Source organism: Alternaria arbusti, assembly GCF_024043155.1.
Source record: "Alternaria arbusti strain BMP 1465 chromosome Unknown scaffold_3, whole genome shotgun sequence".
NCBI classification, from domain to species: domain Eukaryota; kingdom Fungi; phylum Ascomycota; class Dothideomycetes; order Pleosporales; family Pleosporaceae; genus Alternaria; species Alternaria arbusti.
The window spans coordinates 1,278,228-1,293,376 of NW_026249943.1; the positions used below are offsets into that span (position 1 = coordinate 1,278,228).

General features: G+C 53.2%; 6 protein-coding genes across 6 annotated transcripts; 5 read left to right on the forward strand and 1 right to left on the reverse strand.

Annotated features, from left to right (window-relative positions):
• Window positions 1-2,235: 2,235 nt before the first annotated feature.
• J4E86_003077 (uncharacterized protein) lies at window positions 2,236-3,239 on the forward strand (the record flags this gene model as incomplete). The annotated part of the gene is made up of 2 exons (XM_051443633.1): window positions 2,236-2,693; window positions 2,747-3,239. 2 exons carry the CDS (start codon window positions 2,236-2,238, stop codon window positions 3,237-3,239), a joined length of 951 nt encoding a protein of 316 aa, XP_051305128.1.
• A 691-nt stretch (window positions 3,240-3,930) lies between these two features.
• Window positions 3,931-4,628, forward strand: J4E86_003078 (uncharacterized protein; the record flags this gene model as incomplete). Its single annotated transcript, XM_051443634.1, has 2 exons — window positions 3,931-4,093; window positions 4,177-4,628. The coding sequence occupies 2 exons, from the start codon at window positions 3,931-3,933 to the stop codon at window positions 4,626-4,628; spliced, it is 615 nt and encodes a 204-aa protein (XP_051305129.1).
• Window positions 4,629-5,089: 461 nt separating this feature from the next.
• On the forward strand, window positions 5,090-5,948 carry J4E86_003079 (uncharacterized protein; the record flags this gene model as incomplete). Its single annotated transcript, XM_051443635.1, has 2 exons — window positions 5,090-5,158; window positions 5,268-5,948. 2 exons carry the CDS (start codon window positions 5,090-5,092, stop codon window positions 5,946-5,948), a joined length of 750 nt encoding a protein of 249 aa, XP_051305130.1.
• A 269-nt stretch (window positions 5,949-6,217) lies between these two features.
• On the forward strand, window positions 6,218-9,487 carry J4E86_003080 (uncharacterized protein; the record flags this gene model as incomplete). Its single annotated transcript, XM_051443636.1, has 1 exon — window positions 6,218-9,487. The coding sequence occupies one exon, from the start codon at window positions 6,218-6,220 to the stop codon at window positions 9,485-9,487; it is 3,270 nt and encodes a 1,089-aa protein (XP_051305131.1).
• Window positions 9,488-10,090: 603 nt separating this feature from the next.
• Window positions 10,091-12,584, reverse strand: J4E86_003081 (uncharacterized protein; the record flags this gene model as incomplete). The annotated part of the gene is made up of 4 exons (XM_051443637.1): window positions 10,091-10,460; window positions 10,513-11,772; window positions 11,819-12,272; window positions 12,329-12,584. 4 exons carry the CDS (start codon window positions 12,582-12,584, stop codon window positions 10,091-10,093), a joined length of 2,340 nt encoding a protein of 779 aa, XP_051305132.1.
• A 401-nt stretch (window positions 12,585-12,985) lies between these two features.
• On the forward strand, window positions 12,986-13,833 carry GAR1 (H/ACA snoRNP pseudouridylase subunit; the record flags this gene model as incomplete). Its single annotated transcript, XM_051443638.1, has 5 exons — window positions 12,986-13,061; window positions 13,112-13,165; window positions 13,215-13,315; window positions 13,369-13,514; window positions 13,563-13,833. The coding sequence occupies 5 exons, from the start codon at window positions 12,986-12,988 to the stop codon at window positions 13,831-13,833; spliced, it is 648 nt and encodes a 215-aa protein (XP_051305133.1).
• Window positions 13,834-15,149: the final 1,316 nt, after the last annotated feature.

Below are 15,149 nucleotides of genomic sequence, written 5' to 3' on the forward strand. Positions count from 1 at the left end.
GCAAGGCAGTCCACGTGATTCTTGGATGCGGCGAAAAATAGCGTGGACGGCGATATACTGATATCGTGGTCGAGGAGCGCGGCTAATGCATTTGGTTGTCCCAGCCAAGCTGCAAGGTCAAGTGCAGACAACGAAACGCAGTAGGCTGGCTCGATGTCGTCTTTGATTGTAGGATCTGAACCAGCTTCCAAGAGAAGTTGTACAACCGATCCGTGATCAGCGCGTATAGCGAGATGTAAAGGGGTACAGTCGTTCCTGTTGCGGGCGTCGATGTTCGTGGTGGCGGTTGTGTTGTTCTCTAGTATAGATGTGACCAGAGCTACATCGCCTTTGTAAGCCGCGGTGTGGATTTCGCAATCGCTGTCGTGAAGTGGGTATTGTTCCATCCACTTCCTTCCCTCCTCAGACATAAGGGCATATACTTCGGCATCTTCGTTCGGCATGCTGACTGATGACGAAGAGGTACGTGATGGAAGGAAGCAAAGTGAGATGTCGTATCCGAAGATAAATCCATGAGAGGAAGTCATATATCAAGATTCCATAAATAAACAGTTTGTCGCCCTTTATCGCAAAAGGGCGCGAACATCTCGAATTCTGCATCTTTCAGGGCGTTCCATTGCGCAAATGGTTAGTGAAGGATTTCGGTAGATTACGTAGCGGAACCCATGGCCTGAGCGCGGTCGTTGCATGTCCTTCCATCAGAAGAATTCGCACATCTGCAGATGGATTTGTGCCGTGGTTCTTTCCATGCTGAAGGTTCCTTCGTCATCTGAGTGCGTGCGTTGTGGCTCGTGCGGGGCTCTGACTCGGGGTGTCTCACAGTCTCGCGGCAACAACCTCACTGCAACTCATCACTTTATCCAACCGAGCACTCACGTCACTGGCTCTGAACATACCAACAACCTCTTGCAACCTCTTGGGACTTCTCACAAGCAGGTACTGTGCAACAATGTGTTGGTGTCGCGTCAACTGATACCAGCGCCTTACGCCCTTAGTTCCGGCTGGTGGGTTCTGTACGAGATTGCGAACTTTCTCGCGACGAACATCAAGGCCGGATACATGAAGAGCACTTCGTTTTAGAGCGCATGCGATCTTTGTCGCCCATATTCGCGATCCGATGGCTGCAAGGTACCCTCATGTACCCGTTCATGCGCGTGGAAAACCGCAGGAAGCTGCGTTTCAGATCTCCCAAGCCCCTTCAGGTCTGTATTGTGTTGACCCGACACGAACATCCCTTGCGGCAGAGTTGAAAACTAGATCTCGCTTGCAGCCTGCATTCAGGGCGAACATGCGCGTTTCATCCATGGCAACAGCCAATGTATCCTCCACTCACACACATGCCTCGGATATCCCCTCAATGCTTCGAAAGGTCAACCGGCTGCTACGAAGTGATGGCCCATCCAACACCAACAATAAAAGGTAATCAGGACTGCTGACGACGAATCAAGAACAGTTCTGCCTTGTCGTAATCGATTCTATCGAGTTAGTGAGCGCAAAGCTATGCGTTCGTCCAACGTCATACCAACGACGGGCCCATAAGCTTATTTACATATACCCCAGAAACTCGGAAGAAAACCCATCTGCCAACTTGGGATTGCAGGTACCAACATGCGACCTGTCACAATGCATCAGCCTATGTGGTCTTCCCAAACACGTCTGATATCCCCGTTATCCATTTTGGCGCGTTCCCCAGAGCTACCTTAATGGTTCAGATCTCCTCGACCAAGGTACATGCCTCGAGGTTAGCACAGACACGCTAGGTGCTTCTGCATCTCTGATACACTGGCCAGCCAGATTCCATGAACACATACCGCGCCGCAAAGATGACTTGTGGCGATAGTATTTGATGCTTGCCCCACCCACAGGATATGCGCTCGGTCGGCTCGTGGCCGTTCTTTCTACTTTCAGATTGCCGAATACGTGACTCTGGTAGTCATTTTGGCAGCTGAAGGTTCTCTAGTCTTGTTATGAGTCTATCGCAATATACCTCGCCAGAGTTTCTGGCCGAAGATCGAGGCCCAACTATCAAAGCGACAGCCTGCCTGCTGATCTTTTTCTGCACATCTTTTGTTGCCCTACGTTACTACTCACGCTATCTCACGAGTACCGCGTTGAACATCGAAGATGTTCTCGTTCCTTTTGCATGGCTAGCTGAGGTGGGCCTTTGCATTGTTGGTATCGGTAAGTATGCAACGCCTTGAAGACTGCTTGCGCCAGCTAACATATCAATCAGTCATGGTCGAAAAAGCCAGCACTGGACGACATATGGCCTACATTGCGTCCACAGATCCGGCAAAGATATCCGAGCACTTCAAAGGCATTATGATACAAGAGGTCCTGCATCCAGCAGCTGTCGCATTCCCAAAACTCACCGTTGTACTGCTCTATTTGCATATCCTTACCAACAAGTACGAGCGTCTGGCTGCTAAGACGCTAGTCGTTCTCATTCTTTCTACCTGGATCTCTTTCACAGTAGCTGTCGGGTTCCAGTGCATGCCTTTCAGGTTCAATTGGGACAAGAACATTCCGAACGGAAGATGCTTCAACGTTCAAGTCTTCGCGAACAGCTCTAGCGTACCTAACATCGCAACCGATTTGGCCGTCTTGATACTACCTCTAAGAACAGTGTGGTGTCTGAAGATCAGTATTGGAAGAAGAATTGGGCTGTTACTCATTTTCCTGACCGGAAGCGTGTAAGTTTCCAGTTGTACTTCCCAAGCCTTATTCGTAGCTGACCGATATATAGTGGTATCGTCGCATCCATAGTTCGCACCGTCGTGTTCGCCCAAACCCTCGCGGAAGCCGGACCTCTTACGGATGTGACATGGAATCATGTTGCGCTCATAAACTGGACAATGATAGAGCCGGGCATGTATCTTCTCAGCGCTTGTGCCCTCTCGTTCAAACCTCTTCTTCGGACGTTTGCCAAGGCCCTCCATCTGCAGGGCTTCGTTACACATACAAAGTCTACTGTCGGTGTGACCAGAAGTCATGTCAAAAGAACATTCACATCGACCCACACGCAGCCTGAAGTCTTCGAGCTAGGGAACGTCTCCGAGTTTGGCAAGTTTCATCGATTGAGCGACGATAATGCGAGCAGTAGTACGGGTGGCGTTGACGAGAGAGGGATCGAAATACCCGCAACGAAGACCATTGAACTGAATTCACAGAGAAGACTCGACGATGAGCGTTGGGACAGCAGGGATCTAGCGAGCGACCACTTTGGGAGGGCGGTTTGATGTGTTAGCCAGACCCTCTTTCTACGACTAGATGTTTAGATGGAAGAATGTACGTTACGCCTCCTACTTATCAAGATGAAGCGACATTTTGGACGTGTTAGCCTTCCTTTCGGACATGCGTAGTCGCTGCAGTGCGGAACAGGACCGCTACCAATGCTGAGACCCACCCACCCTTTCGTGCCTTGCACGGAACGAATACCATCGCGCCCTTCGGCGAGACGGCATCTTCTCACATGAGATGCGTGTATACGAGCGCCTTTCGGACTCTGTGCACACCGGCCCCGAAGGCAGCTACCGGGAGGGATCGATCGGGCGCGTCTTAGCGTGCCGCGCACCTAACGCGAATTAACAACATCGTCATGCATATGTCTAGAATGCCTCCACCTCCACCCAATGTGCCACCAGCCCACCGAACGCGCTCCATCACGACGTCATGTTGCTTATGAGGCGTCCCTCGACCAGCCACATGGGCTCGCGTCGGCGTGGAATATCCGCTGTTACTTGACCCTCTGATCTCACCGTTACGTCCACGTACATATCACGAGCAGCCTATACCAAGATGTCTGCTGGCCCTCGACTACTTGTACGCTCTGCACGAACAGCTCTACCCAGAATTCAACTTGCAACTCGCATTACAACACCTATCAGAACAACTACTCCTCGATACTTCTCTACTACACACATCTCCAGAATGCCCGACCAACTTAAGGCTAGCGAGGTCAACTCCAAGACCGACCCCTCTGTCGCGAAGCAGTACGACGATGAGACGCCCAAGGACCAGCAGATCAAGCAGTTCTTTGAGATGGTAGACGGCAAGAAGATTTGCATGCTCAACACATACCGCAATGGTGTCGGTATGTTCACCCCTACATTCCTGCACTCTCAAGCTCTATCCCCTCAATTCTATACCACGTAGCTTTAAACTAACCATTGTTAGGCCCCGTCGGTCGCTCCATGGCCCTCGCCCGCCGCGACGGTCCCGACTTCCTCTTCCTCGCCAACAACCACTCGCAAAAGTTCAACGACTTGAACCAAAACAAAGAAGTCCAGATCTCGTTCCAGGACTTGAAGACACAAGAGTGGGCCTCCATCACAGGAACTGCCACAACAACAGACAACAGCGATCCCCGCATCAAGGAGGTATGGAGCCGCGGCGCTGCAGCATGGTTCGGTGATCTCGGTGATGGCAAGCACACTGGTGGCCCCGAAGACCCCCGCATGACTCTGATTGAGATCAAGAGCAAGTACGTCTCGTACTACGTCACAGATGTCGGCCTCTTGGGTTACGCGAAGGAGATCATCAGCGCGAATGTCACAGGTGGCGTTGCCAACACCGGCAAGCTGAGGGAACTCAAGGAGGCGGATTTGGAGAAGGCCAGGTCGATGTAAGTGCACATAAGCACTGTTAATGCAATGGGAATATGTTGAGATCTTGGTAGATCTCCATCGAAGCTATGAAAGCTTGCAGATTTACAATAATAACCATATTCAATGACACATGCGCGATGCAATGCACTTCGAAAATGTATGTGTGAAAGGCGTGATGTACAAAGCAGAACAGATATTGAAAATCTTGGAAGCAATCACCGTCCATACATGCATGTGCGCTTGACGGAATGTGTCAACAAGCTTCCGAAGGTGGATAGCTGCGATTGGAGGCTACCCCACTTTCGTCATGGCCACGACGTTTGATGATGATGTGATCAATCCATGTGTATGGCGTCGAAGTCCGCAAAGATGGCGATCGCTGCTATATAGCCTTTGAGGGGTCGCCATATGCGTAAGAGTACACATTCTGTCAACAGCTACATTATACTTGTACAACTCTGATAACTACCATCACTACTGCCATGGGCAAAGATCATCCTGACGCAGACCTTCATCCTGAAGCGACAGGACTTGCAGCAGCGACGGTCAAAGTAAGCAAACACACACCTACAGCATCTTTCTCGTTGCTGATTTTTGAAGGCTCACTCAGCCGAATGCCCCTTGAAATTGTACTCGGGATGGTTCTGTCCCTTTGTGCAGCGCGTATGGATAGCGCTGGAGGAGAAGGGTATACAGTACCAGTATATCGAAGTCAACCCGTACCACAAGCCACAGTCTCTATTGGATCTCAACCCCCGTGGTCTAGTCCCAACGCTGCAATACCAGAACAAGCCACTCTATGAGAGTACTGTTCTTTGCGAGTTTCTGGAGGAGGCATTCCCTCAGCATACACCGCACCTGATGTCGACGGATCCCTACCAGAGAGCTAGAACGAGGATCTGGACAGACTATGTAGGCAGTCGCATCATCCCTGCCTACCACCGTTTTCTGCAACATCAGGGCGATGGCTTGGAGGAGAAGCAGAAGGAATTCTTGAACCATCTCAAGGAATTCACACGTGAGATGGATGCTGAGGGGCCGTACTTCTCAGGCAAGGACTTTGGACTTATTGACATTGTCCTGGCCCCATGGGGAAATAGGCTGTGGGTGTTCGACCACTTCAAGGGTGGGTCGGGCATTCCTGAAGAAGGAAAAGGCGGGGAGGATGAAGAGGTCTGGAAGCGCTTCAGGAAATGGCTGTCTGCTGTGGAGAGCAGGAAGAGCGTCAAAGAAACGCTGAGCGAGAGGGAGCACTACTTGCCGATCTATCAGCGGTATGCGGAGGACAGAGCACAGTCGGAAGCAGCCAAGGCCATCAGAGCCGGTCGGGGCATTCCTTAGATGCACTGTATTGTATGGTATGCTATGGTAGCGCGTCATGCCTAGTGACGTCAAGTTGGTGATGGTCGTTCGGATGTTTGGCAGGGCCGCTGTTGCCCGGTCGACAGTGTTGATAGTGTTGATAAACGGGACCCGCTTGCCGCGCCACAACGGGCTAAGCGTGCGCCCACGCAACTGATCCTGAACGCTCTTGGACGAGGATCCCTCACAACCTATATGCGCCGGCGCGACAACACATTGCCAGCAGACCGACTCAACTACCCGCCACCATGTACGGATACACGGCAGGCACTCCCTGCCCGGCGCCCTATTCCTCCACGGGCAGCTATTACAGCGGCTACGGCAGCCACTACGCGCCTTCCTACTTCGACGACAACAACACGACGGCAAACCTCGAATACACAACCGAACTGAAGCCCCGCCAGGCCAAGCCGCGACGACCGATGCGTGCCACACACAAGCCTGCCTTCAACCCCTCGCTGGACATCTTCGAGGATGTCGCGCAGGAGGAAGAGCAGCAGCAAGCCGAGTTTGCGGTCAAGAGGAGGAGCCGCGCCAGCGTTGTTCCCGCCGCTGCGAGGACAAAGAAGAGCACCATACTTGCGCACCCCGCGCAGAGAATACCCAAGGCAGTCGCGCCTGCCCAGGAACCACAACTGGAGAAGCCGCATCGGAGACGTGTCTCACACGCACCTAGCGACAGGCATGTGACAGATGTCAATGCGACTGTACGGCTACAAGAAGACGTTTTGGAGAGGAAGGAGCTCAAGAAGCAGGCCCCTAAGAAAGACCTGCGACGGAGGACCATCTACATACCGTCTGATGACACGTCAGTCTTCACCATCCATCCGGGACAGCCTACACACGCGTCGCGCAACGTTCGGGAGCCGTCACCAGATATCGGACTTGATCTGGTCACACTTTCCGAGGAGGAAGGAAACAACCTCATGCCAGCGTTGAAGAGGGAGAAGAAGCTACCGCGCAAGTCTCTGGCTGCACCACCGAAGCGAGGTCCTCTGAGTACCGCATCGCGCTCGTCACAGGGTTCGTCCTTCTCGAGTGACGTCGTGGGCTCAGGAGGAGGAAAAGAGAACCTTCCACCGGGAATGGAGGCTGTCGAGAAGAAGAAGAACGGAGTACACATCGAGATCAACTTCACCAAGGCCGATACAAAGAAGCCCGACGCAAAAGCACCCAAAGTACATTTCAACGCCCCGAAAGAGCCCGAACGGATACTACACACCAAGAAGAGGCCGGAGGGATCCCAGAAACGACCACGGTCACACGTGGCTCAAGACGATCCACCAGCAAAGGCGCTCAAGGCAAGAGCAGATGGCACCGCCTCTGCCGCGACAAGCAGGGCATCTTTGAGGACGACTATCAAGACGGAACGAGCGAAACTGGCCAAAGCGAAGCGCGCACCACTATCTTCCTCGCCCTTTCACACCGACAAGTCTCCACCCACAGCTCTGCGTCGTCAGAAGACTGGAAGTGTCGCGAGCAGTATCACCATGCTGCACGAAGTGGGCCAGCGACCGCAATCAAGAGAGAAGTACCCAGTACTGCAAGAGGATCTGGTTCAGCCGGAATTGTACGAGGACAACTGGCTCACCTATCAGGAAGTCGCCATCACGCAGCTTCTCAACTCCGTGTTTGACTCGGCGGCCAAGGACCCGAACGCGGAACAGAGTCCGGAGGAGATGCGCAAGAAGATGCTTGCCATTTACCACGATCCCGCAATGCCATCACTCCACAAGCGACTACAGGCTTCGCTTCAGTTCGGCGCACTGAGCATACCGAAGGACCTCCTCGCCCAGACACTTAGACTCAAAGACGACGTCGGACTGCGCAAGAAGTTTCTCAACCTGTGGACGAAGTCATACGATCTAAACGCACTACGTGCCGCGGCTGAGACTATTGTCGGTCGCCAAATCACAACGCCCTGCCGTTTGTCCACAGGCTCAACGTGCTCAGATGATGGCTCTCGCCAGTATCGCGCAGAGCGCCGGGCGATCGAAAGCTTCCTGTCCGCTTTTCTCATCAAGAACGAGGACGCTGTCAGGGTCAAATCCGGGGGCGGCAGCATTGCAAGCCTTACACGTGGTGATGATGACTTTGGCTCCCAAGGCTGGTCGTGGCGGCGTACTGCACTGCGAAGTCTGATGCTGGTTCTCATCCTCGATCAAGCGAAGACAACGGACGCTTTGCCAGGCTGCCTTTTCCAGACAACGTCATCATACAAGACGTCTGTTGAGATCCTGCACCAACTATCGAAGATGCTGCTACCTTCGCACGGCGACATTACTCGGCCCCTAAACCACCTCAACTACAAGGTCGAACATGTTCAGTATCCACTACAGGAGTACACCTATCAGATCGACAACATCGCCATCGACCTCCGTGATGGCATCGTACTCACTCGTCTTGTAGAGCTACTTCTCTATCCGTCTACCACCCCTGGAACACAGCAGGACGACACCGTCACTCTTAACCTGCCCAGCGGTGAGCTTCTCAACAGTTCCCTCGACCCTTCGCAGAAGGACACCTGGATCCTTTCCCAACACCTCAAATACCCGGCCATTGGCCGTCCTCAGAAGGTCTACAACGTCCAGGTCGCCCTGGCTGCATTGAGCAATGTGCCAGGCATGCCTAGCGCAGCGGTCAGCGGCATCCGAGCCGAAGATATCGTTGACGGACATCGCGAGAAGACGCTTTCGCTTCTTTGGTCCCTTGTCGGCAAGTGCGGCCTTGGAAGTCTTGTCGACTGGCCGCAGCTGGTCAAAGAGACGGAGCGCTTCCGCAACCAGTGGTACAGAGCCCGAGACAGCTACGAGGGACGAGTCCTCGATTCTGAGAACGAAGAGGAAGAGACATCTGAGCTGGACGGTATGGCATACCACAAGCGTCTTCTTCTTTCCTGGTCCCGCTCCATTGCTCGTCTCCATGGCTTGCGCGTCGCAAACTTGACAACGAGCTTCGCGGATCCAAAGGTCCTAGAGGTCATTGTAGATACTTACTTGCCCTCAAACCTGACCATCTCCACTGAAGGAAACGGACGTCTGGGTCTGGCAGCAAAGCTCAAGGCCGTCGGCTGCTCAACCTCATTCATTGCGCTCTTCACGCCGCAGCACAACACCGCTCGCTCCATCCCAAGTCGAGACTTCACCCTCCTCACACTGTCCTTCCTGGCTAGTCGCTTGTTGCCACTTGCTCGTACACACCGCGCCGCATCGACTATCCAGTCAGCTGTTCGTCGTTTCCTCCTCCGCCGCCAGATCAGTACTCGCATCCAAGCCATGAAGATAGCGCATGAATGCGCTGTAGTAGCACAGGCTCGACAGAAGATGGTCGATGCCGCCACAATCATTCAGCGACGTTGGAAGGCAATCCAAGATGCCCGACGTCAACAACTGGAAAGCGATGTCCTGGCTTTCCAGGCCTTGGCCAGAGGCTGGGCTATCAGGCGATGGGTCCGCCGCATCACCGCCGGTCGCGTTGGTGGGAAGGAGAAGGTTAGGAGGGTTAGGGGTGGATGGTGATCTGCAGGATGCTGTATACTGATGTTTCACACGCTCTCGATGGGGTGAGGAGAGGAGATAACAAAGTTGGATACGAACCTGATTACGACGGAGTTGATGAGTTATTGTATTGTTTTGCGCGAGGCGTTCTCATTATACCTATGCACGGCGTTGCAAGCATGCTTCCCATCATTCATCGCGCTCGCTAGATACCACCTACAGATTGTCTGTTTCGTTTGAATGTCGATATTTGTGCCGCTTTAGCACTCTACTTTTGATATCCATTTGCACATGTAACAGTGAATGTAGCTATATGTGCCGGGTTCTGAGTCGTTGCTGAATGAGATGTAATCTTCTCAGTTATCCACAATATTCGATGTGACAAACCACGACATCTGGTTCTTTTTGGGTACTGAGTATAGCAGGCAACTTGTATCGCTCAAACGTACTTCATTCGGGATCATTCAAGCGATGATATAGCTGTGGTCAACTTCTGGTCCATAATGTAACCGACACTGAAGGTCCATAAGCACTCCACTACCTTTTTCCACCCTCATCAAATCGTGTCTTCATACCTCGTACGCCTTCCCATGCATCTTGCTGATATATCTTACCACCTAGAATTTAGACCTTGTTCTCGATGTTGCGCTCATCCCTCAACTTGACCAGCTTCTCTATCGCCTCATCGAGAGGCACGATGACACCACGCTGCTGTGTCTCTTGGTCGTCACGGTTCCTCCAGTTCACAGCCCTCGCTTGTTGTTCCTCGGCACCAACGACCATGATGAAGTTGTAAAGTGCGAGTTGCGCTGTGCGGATCTTCTTTTGCATGGTGTTGCCGCTGATGTCAATGTCGGCGTGGAGGTGGTGTTTGCGGAGCGCTGTCTGCACTTCCTTGACGTAGTCGTTCGCGCCAGGCATAACGGGAATGACCATGACCTGGCGAGGTGAGAGCCAGAAGGGCCATCGACCGGCAAAGTGCTCTGTGAGGATACTACTCTTGTCAGTAAACATGTTCGGGCACGTTCATAGGGATTAAAGCTTACGCGATGAATCGCTCGAAGGATCCGTAAATAGCGCGGTGAATCATGACAGGGCGGGCGTAACCTGGTTGCGGTTCCTTGATCTTCTTGGGGATTGTGACGTCGGCACCTTCCAGCTTCTCCTTCTTCTGCTCAATGTGTCCGCCTTCTTGAGCCTGAGGCTGGTCCTTGGACTTTGTGGGAATGACTTCAGACGTCATGTATTCGAGCTCAAACTGGTTAGGCAGTTGGAAGTCGAGTTGAATGGTAGCACACTGGAACTCTCGCTTCAAAGCATCAGAGATGGTGATGTCGATCTTGGGACCGTAGAAGGCACCATCTCCAGGGTTCAGCTCCCAAGCGCCACCTCCGGCAGCTGTGAACTCGTTCAAGGCGTCAGTCAGCTTGGCCTCTGCCTTGTTCCAGGTATCGATGTCACCGAGGAAACCCTCTGGGCGTGTGCTCAGCTTCAGCTTGAATGTGAAGCCGAACTTTCCGTATACCGTTTTGAGGAAGTCGAAAAGTGCGAAGATCTCCTCTGTGATTTGGTCTTGGGTACAGAATACGTGGGTGTCGTCCTGCTGGAAACGACGGACTCGCGTGAGACCAGTGAGCGCACCGCTAGCCTCGTTTCGATGTAAGATACCAAAGTCGGCCATGCGAATGGGCAGTTCCCTGTAACTTCGCTCGCGGTGCTTGAAGATCAGGCAATGTCCAGGGCAGTTCATGGGCTTCAGCGCCCATTTCTCTTTCTCAACATCAAAGGTGAACATGTCTTCCGCATAATGCTGCCAGTGACCAGAGATCTTCCACAGTGCTGAGTTGTACATGTTGGGTGATGCCACCTCCTGGTACCCACGGTTCCAGTACTCCTCGCGAAGGAAGGCCTGTAGTGTGTTATAGATGATTTGACCGTGCGGGAGGAAGAAGCAGGAACCCGGGCTGTATTCGTGGAAGAAGAACAGTTCTTGTTCTTTTCCAATCTTGCGATGGTCTCGCTTTGCGGCCTCTTCGAGGAACTTGAGATGGGCCTGCATTGCGTCCTTATCGGGGAATGAGACACCGTAGATACGTTGTAAGCTGTCGTTCTTGGCATCACCCAAGAAGTATGATGCAGAGTTCTTCATGACCTTAAACTGCTTTATCCGTCCAGTGTGTGGTACGTGTGGTCCTCGGCAAAGATCGATCAGTGGTCCGTTGCGGTACACGGTGGTGAAGGTGCCGTCGGCGATCTTGTCCTTGATGATGTGCTGCTTGTATTTGTTCGACTTGAACATCTCGAGTCTGGAAAGTTTCAGCAGTCTTCTTACACGAGGGGCGACAATCTTACAGGTCGTCCTTGGAGAGGGTCAAGCGCTGGAATGGCTGCTTCTCCTTGACAATAGTGTTGACGATGGTCTCGAGCGGCTTGTGGTCGGCGGGATCGACTGCAGCGTTGTCTGGAAGAGCCATCTCGTAGTAGAAGCCGTCCTCGATTGGAGGACCAATGCAGAGGTCGCATCCAAATCTGCGTTCCGATGCTTCTCCTAGGATATGTGCGCTCGAGTGCCAGAAGACCTTCTTGCCCTCGGGATCGTCGAATGGCAGGAGCTCAAGCTTGCAGCTCTTCTCCAAAGGTCGCTCGAGATCCCACAGGGTCTCATCGGGTGTGCCCTTGTCCAGACGCGCAACGACGGTGCGCTCGAATAAGCTCTTCGCGATGTTTCGCGCGATGTCGGCGGGACTGGTAACCCATGACTCTCCTTCGATGTTCTTGCCGTCTTCGAGGGTAATGGTAATCTTCTCTGCAAGGCGTGAGGTGTCAGTACTGGGAATCGGCGGCATTATGGGAGGAGCGTACCGCGGGGCTTCTGGGCTATCTCTTCGTCGTATTTCGCCTTGAGCTTCTCGAAGATCTGGATGCGGTGGTCGATGAAGGCTGGCGCAGGGTCGAGCATCAATGGACGACCATCGCCAGCATCGCCCTTGGCCTTCTTCTCTTTCTTGGGCTTTGGGGCCTTGTTTTCCTTCTGCTCGACCTTCTTCTCAGCATCTACGGCCAAGTTCTTGACGCCCTCGACAGCCGAGTTGACTGCATCCTTGACTGCGTCCGCCATGTTGTTGGTGTTGTCGAGTCTCAGGCGCGTTGGGCGGGGTTGTGTGAGCTGTGACTCAGGCGTATGCGAGGTGCTGCAACTCGGGGGTGTGATGGGAGTGCAGTAGATCTATAATAGATACGGGCGCTATGATGACTCCTGCTCGGTGTGCAGAGTCCGGTCCGAAAGCAAAGCAACGTCAGACTCAGTCACAATGCCAAAAAGATGCGCGCGCAGGACAGCCCACTTAGCCGTTTAGGAGGCGCATTTGGTGGGGTTGCATGCGGCGGAAGGAGCCACCGGCGAAACGTGGTACCGATTGGCCGCGCTATCTGCAACTTCATTTTCAGTCGAACTTTTCGCGAAGCTCTAGACCAAGCTCACCTTTCGCGCACCGATCCACATTCAACATCACCAACAACATGGCATTTCGCGGAACTCCTCGTGGCGGTCGCGGCGGCGGCTTCGGCGGACGTGGTGGATTTACTCCTCGTGGAGGTGTGTAGCATGTTTGGAGCTCTACACGACTTTTTGCTAATGCGCGACAGGACGCGGCGGTGGTTTCGGAGGAGGCTCTTTCGGACCCCCAGACACTGTCATCGGTACGTGGCGCGATCACACGGTCAAGCAAAGCGCTAATGACCATGCTAGAAATGGGCAAATTCGTTCACGACTGCGAAAACGAGATGTTCTGCGAATCGATAAACACCAAGATCCCCTACTTCAACGCGCCCATCTACCTGGAGAACAAGGTACATATACTGCGACGGGAAAAGGCAAGGATGACGGGCTGACCGAGCTACAGACACCCATCGGCAAAGTCGACGAAATTCTCGGCCCGTTGAACCAGGTCTACTTCACCATCAAGCCTCAAGAGGGCATACAAGCCAAGTCTTTCAAGGCTGGCGACAAATTCTACATTGGAGGCGACAAGCTCCTCCCTCTTGACAGGTGAGCCGGTTCAGATGGCATTTGGGATTTTTGCGCTAATTCCTCTAGATTCCTTCCCAAGCCTAAGCCCGTCGGTGGTGTTACGAAACCTAAGAGGGCCGCCGGTGCCGGTCGCGGAGCTCCTCGTGGCGCAGCTCGCGGCTTCGGAGGTCGTGGTCGTGGAGCACCCAGAGGACGTGGTGGACCTCCTGGACGTGGCGGCGGTTTCGGTGGCCGTGGAGGAAGTGGATTCGGCGGTCGCGGCGGCGGTGGTGGTGGTTTCTCAAGAGGTGGACGCGGCGGTGGTGGTTTTGGTGGACGTGGCCGAGGAGGATACTAAGTGCCTTGATCCGGGACGGTCACCACTTCATTCGGAATACGCTGGCAATGCGCACCCGTTTGCGCTGCCGTTTCGGCTCGATCCTACGACTACCTACCGATACCATGATCATTTGAGGCGTTTTGGAGTTGATGGGGCCAATGTATCATGTCTAGACATGGCGCCATGCTATGGACATCTTGTAAAGGATGCGCGCGTTATATTTTCTAGTCAAATTACTCTGAAGTCCAACCTGCCCGATGCATTTGGGCGACTGAAACATTTCCTAGAGCAGAGTTCGACGCCGGCGACCGTGCGGGAAACGATCGCAAGACGTCGCAAGCCAGACTTGTCGATTACACGGCAAAGATCACAGGAATGCACTCGGTCCGCTAGTATGAGCTGTTGTTTTGGAAATCGCTACACTACGGTCTGTTCGTCAGACTGGTAGCTGTTCACTACAGCAATGAAACAGCGCTTCCAAAAGTATTGCACATATGGAAGGCCTGCCAAACGCAAACTTGCTATATACAGCTGTATGGATGTATACCATGAGTGATCCGTACCCAGATGCCTGTTCGCATTGGGTGGCTCTGTACCATAGTTTACGCGCTGCTGCAGTGAGTCGCACGGCTTATTATCAGCATGAATAACATCTGCAGACCAGTCAATGCTAATTTCGAAGAAACTAACAGTAGACAATAAATCAGACGTCACAACTGTCAAACACTGGAGCCATGTCAACATGCCAGGTTTGTAGCAAAGGGATGTTTGCGCCGGTCCAATAGTCTCGTTCCCAGCCCCATCCCAGCTTGGGAGGCTGGGCTGCTATGAAGGTTCCTCGGACCACAACAACAGGGGCTTTGGCAATTTCAGCATCGTGCATTCGCAATTTCCATCATTCTATTCCCCGCGTCTCCGCAAACAACTTTCCTGATTCTCCCGTCCACGATAACATCACGCTGAAGGAAGTGTGTACTGTTGAGGCACCTCCGAGACCTCCGCATCCGCCCCGCAACACCCTCGCACGTTGCTGAGGTTACCTGTAACGTCATCCATCACCACACGCACTACACGACCGCGAGCGCAAAGACTCGAGATACTTTCGCGATAAAAGCAAATTGAGAACGGGAGCGAAAAAGCACCCAAATTCCGCGGTATAGGAGAAGGGAAACGTTGCGACAGCGCCAAGTCCCAAGCCTAATCTGCGGATAGGCGGCATAGCAAATCAACGACACCAGGCTCTGTAGCTCGAAGCGCAAGAACTCTGGACTCCAAGAACCGTTGCACCGGCGAACTACCCCCGTTGCGCATATCGAACGCCACAGCAAGAACAC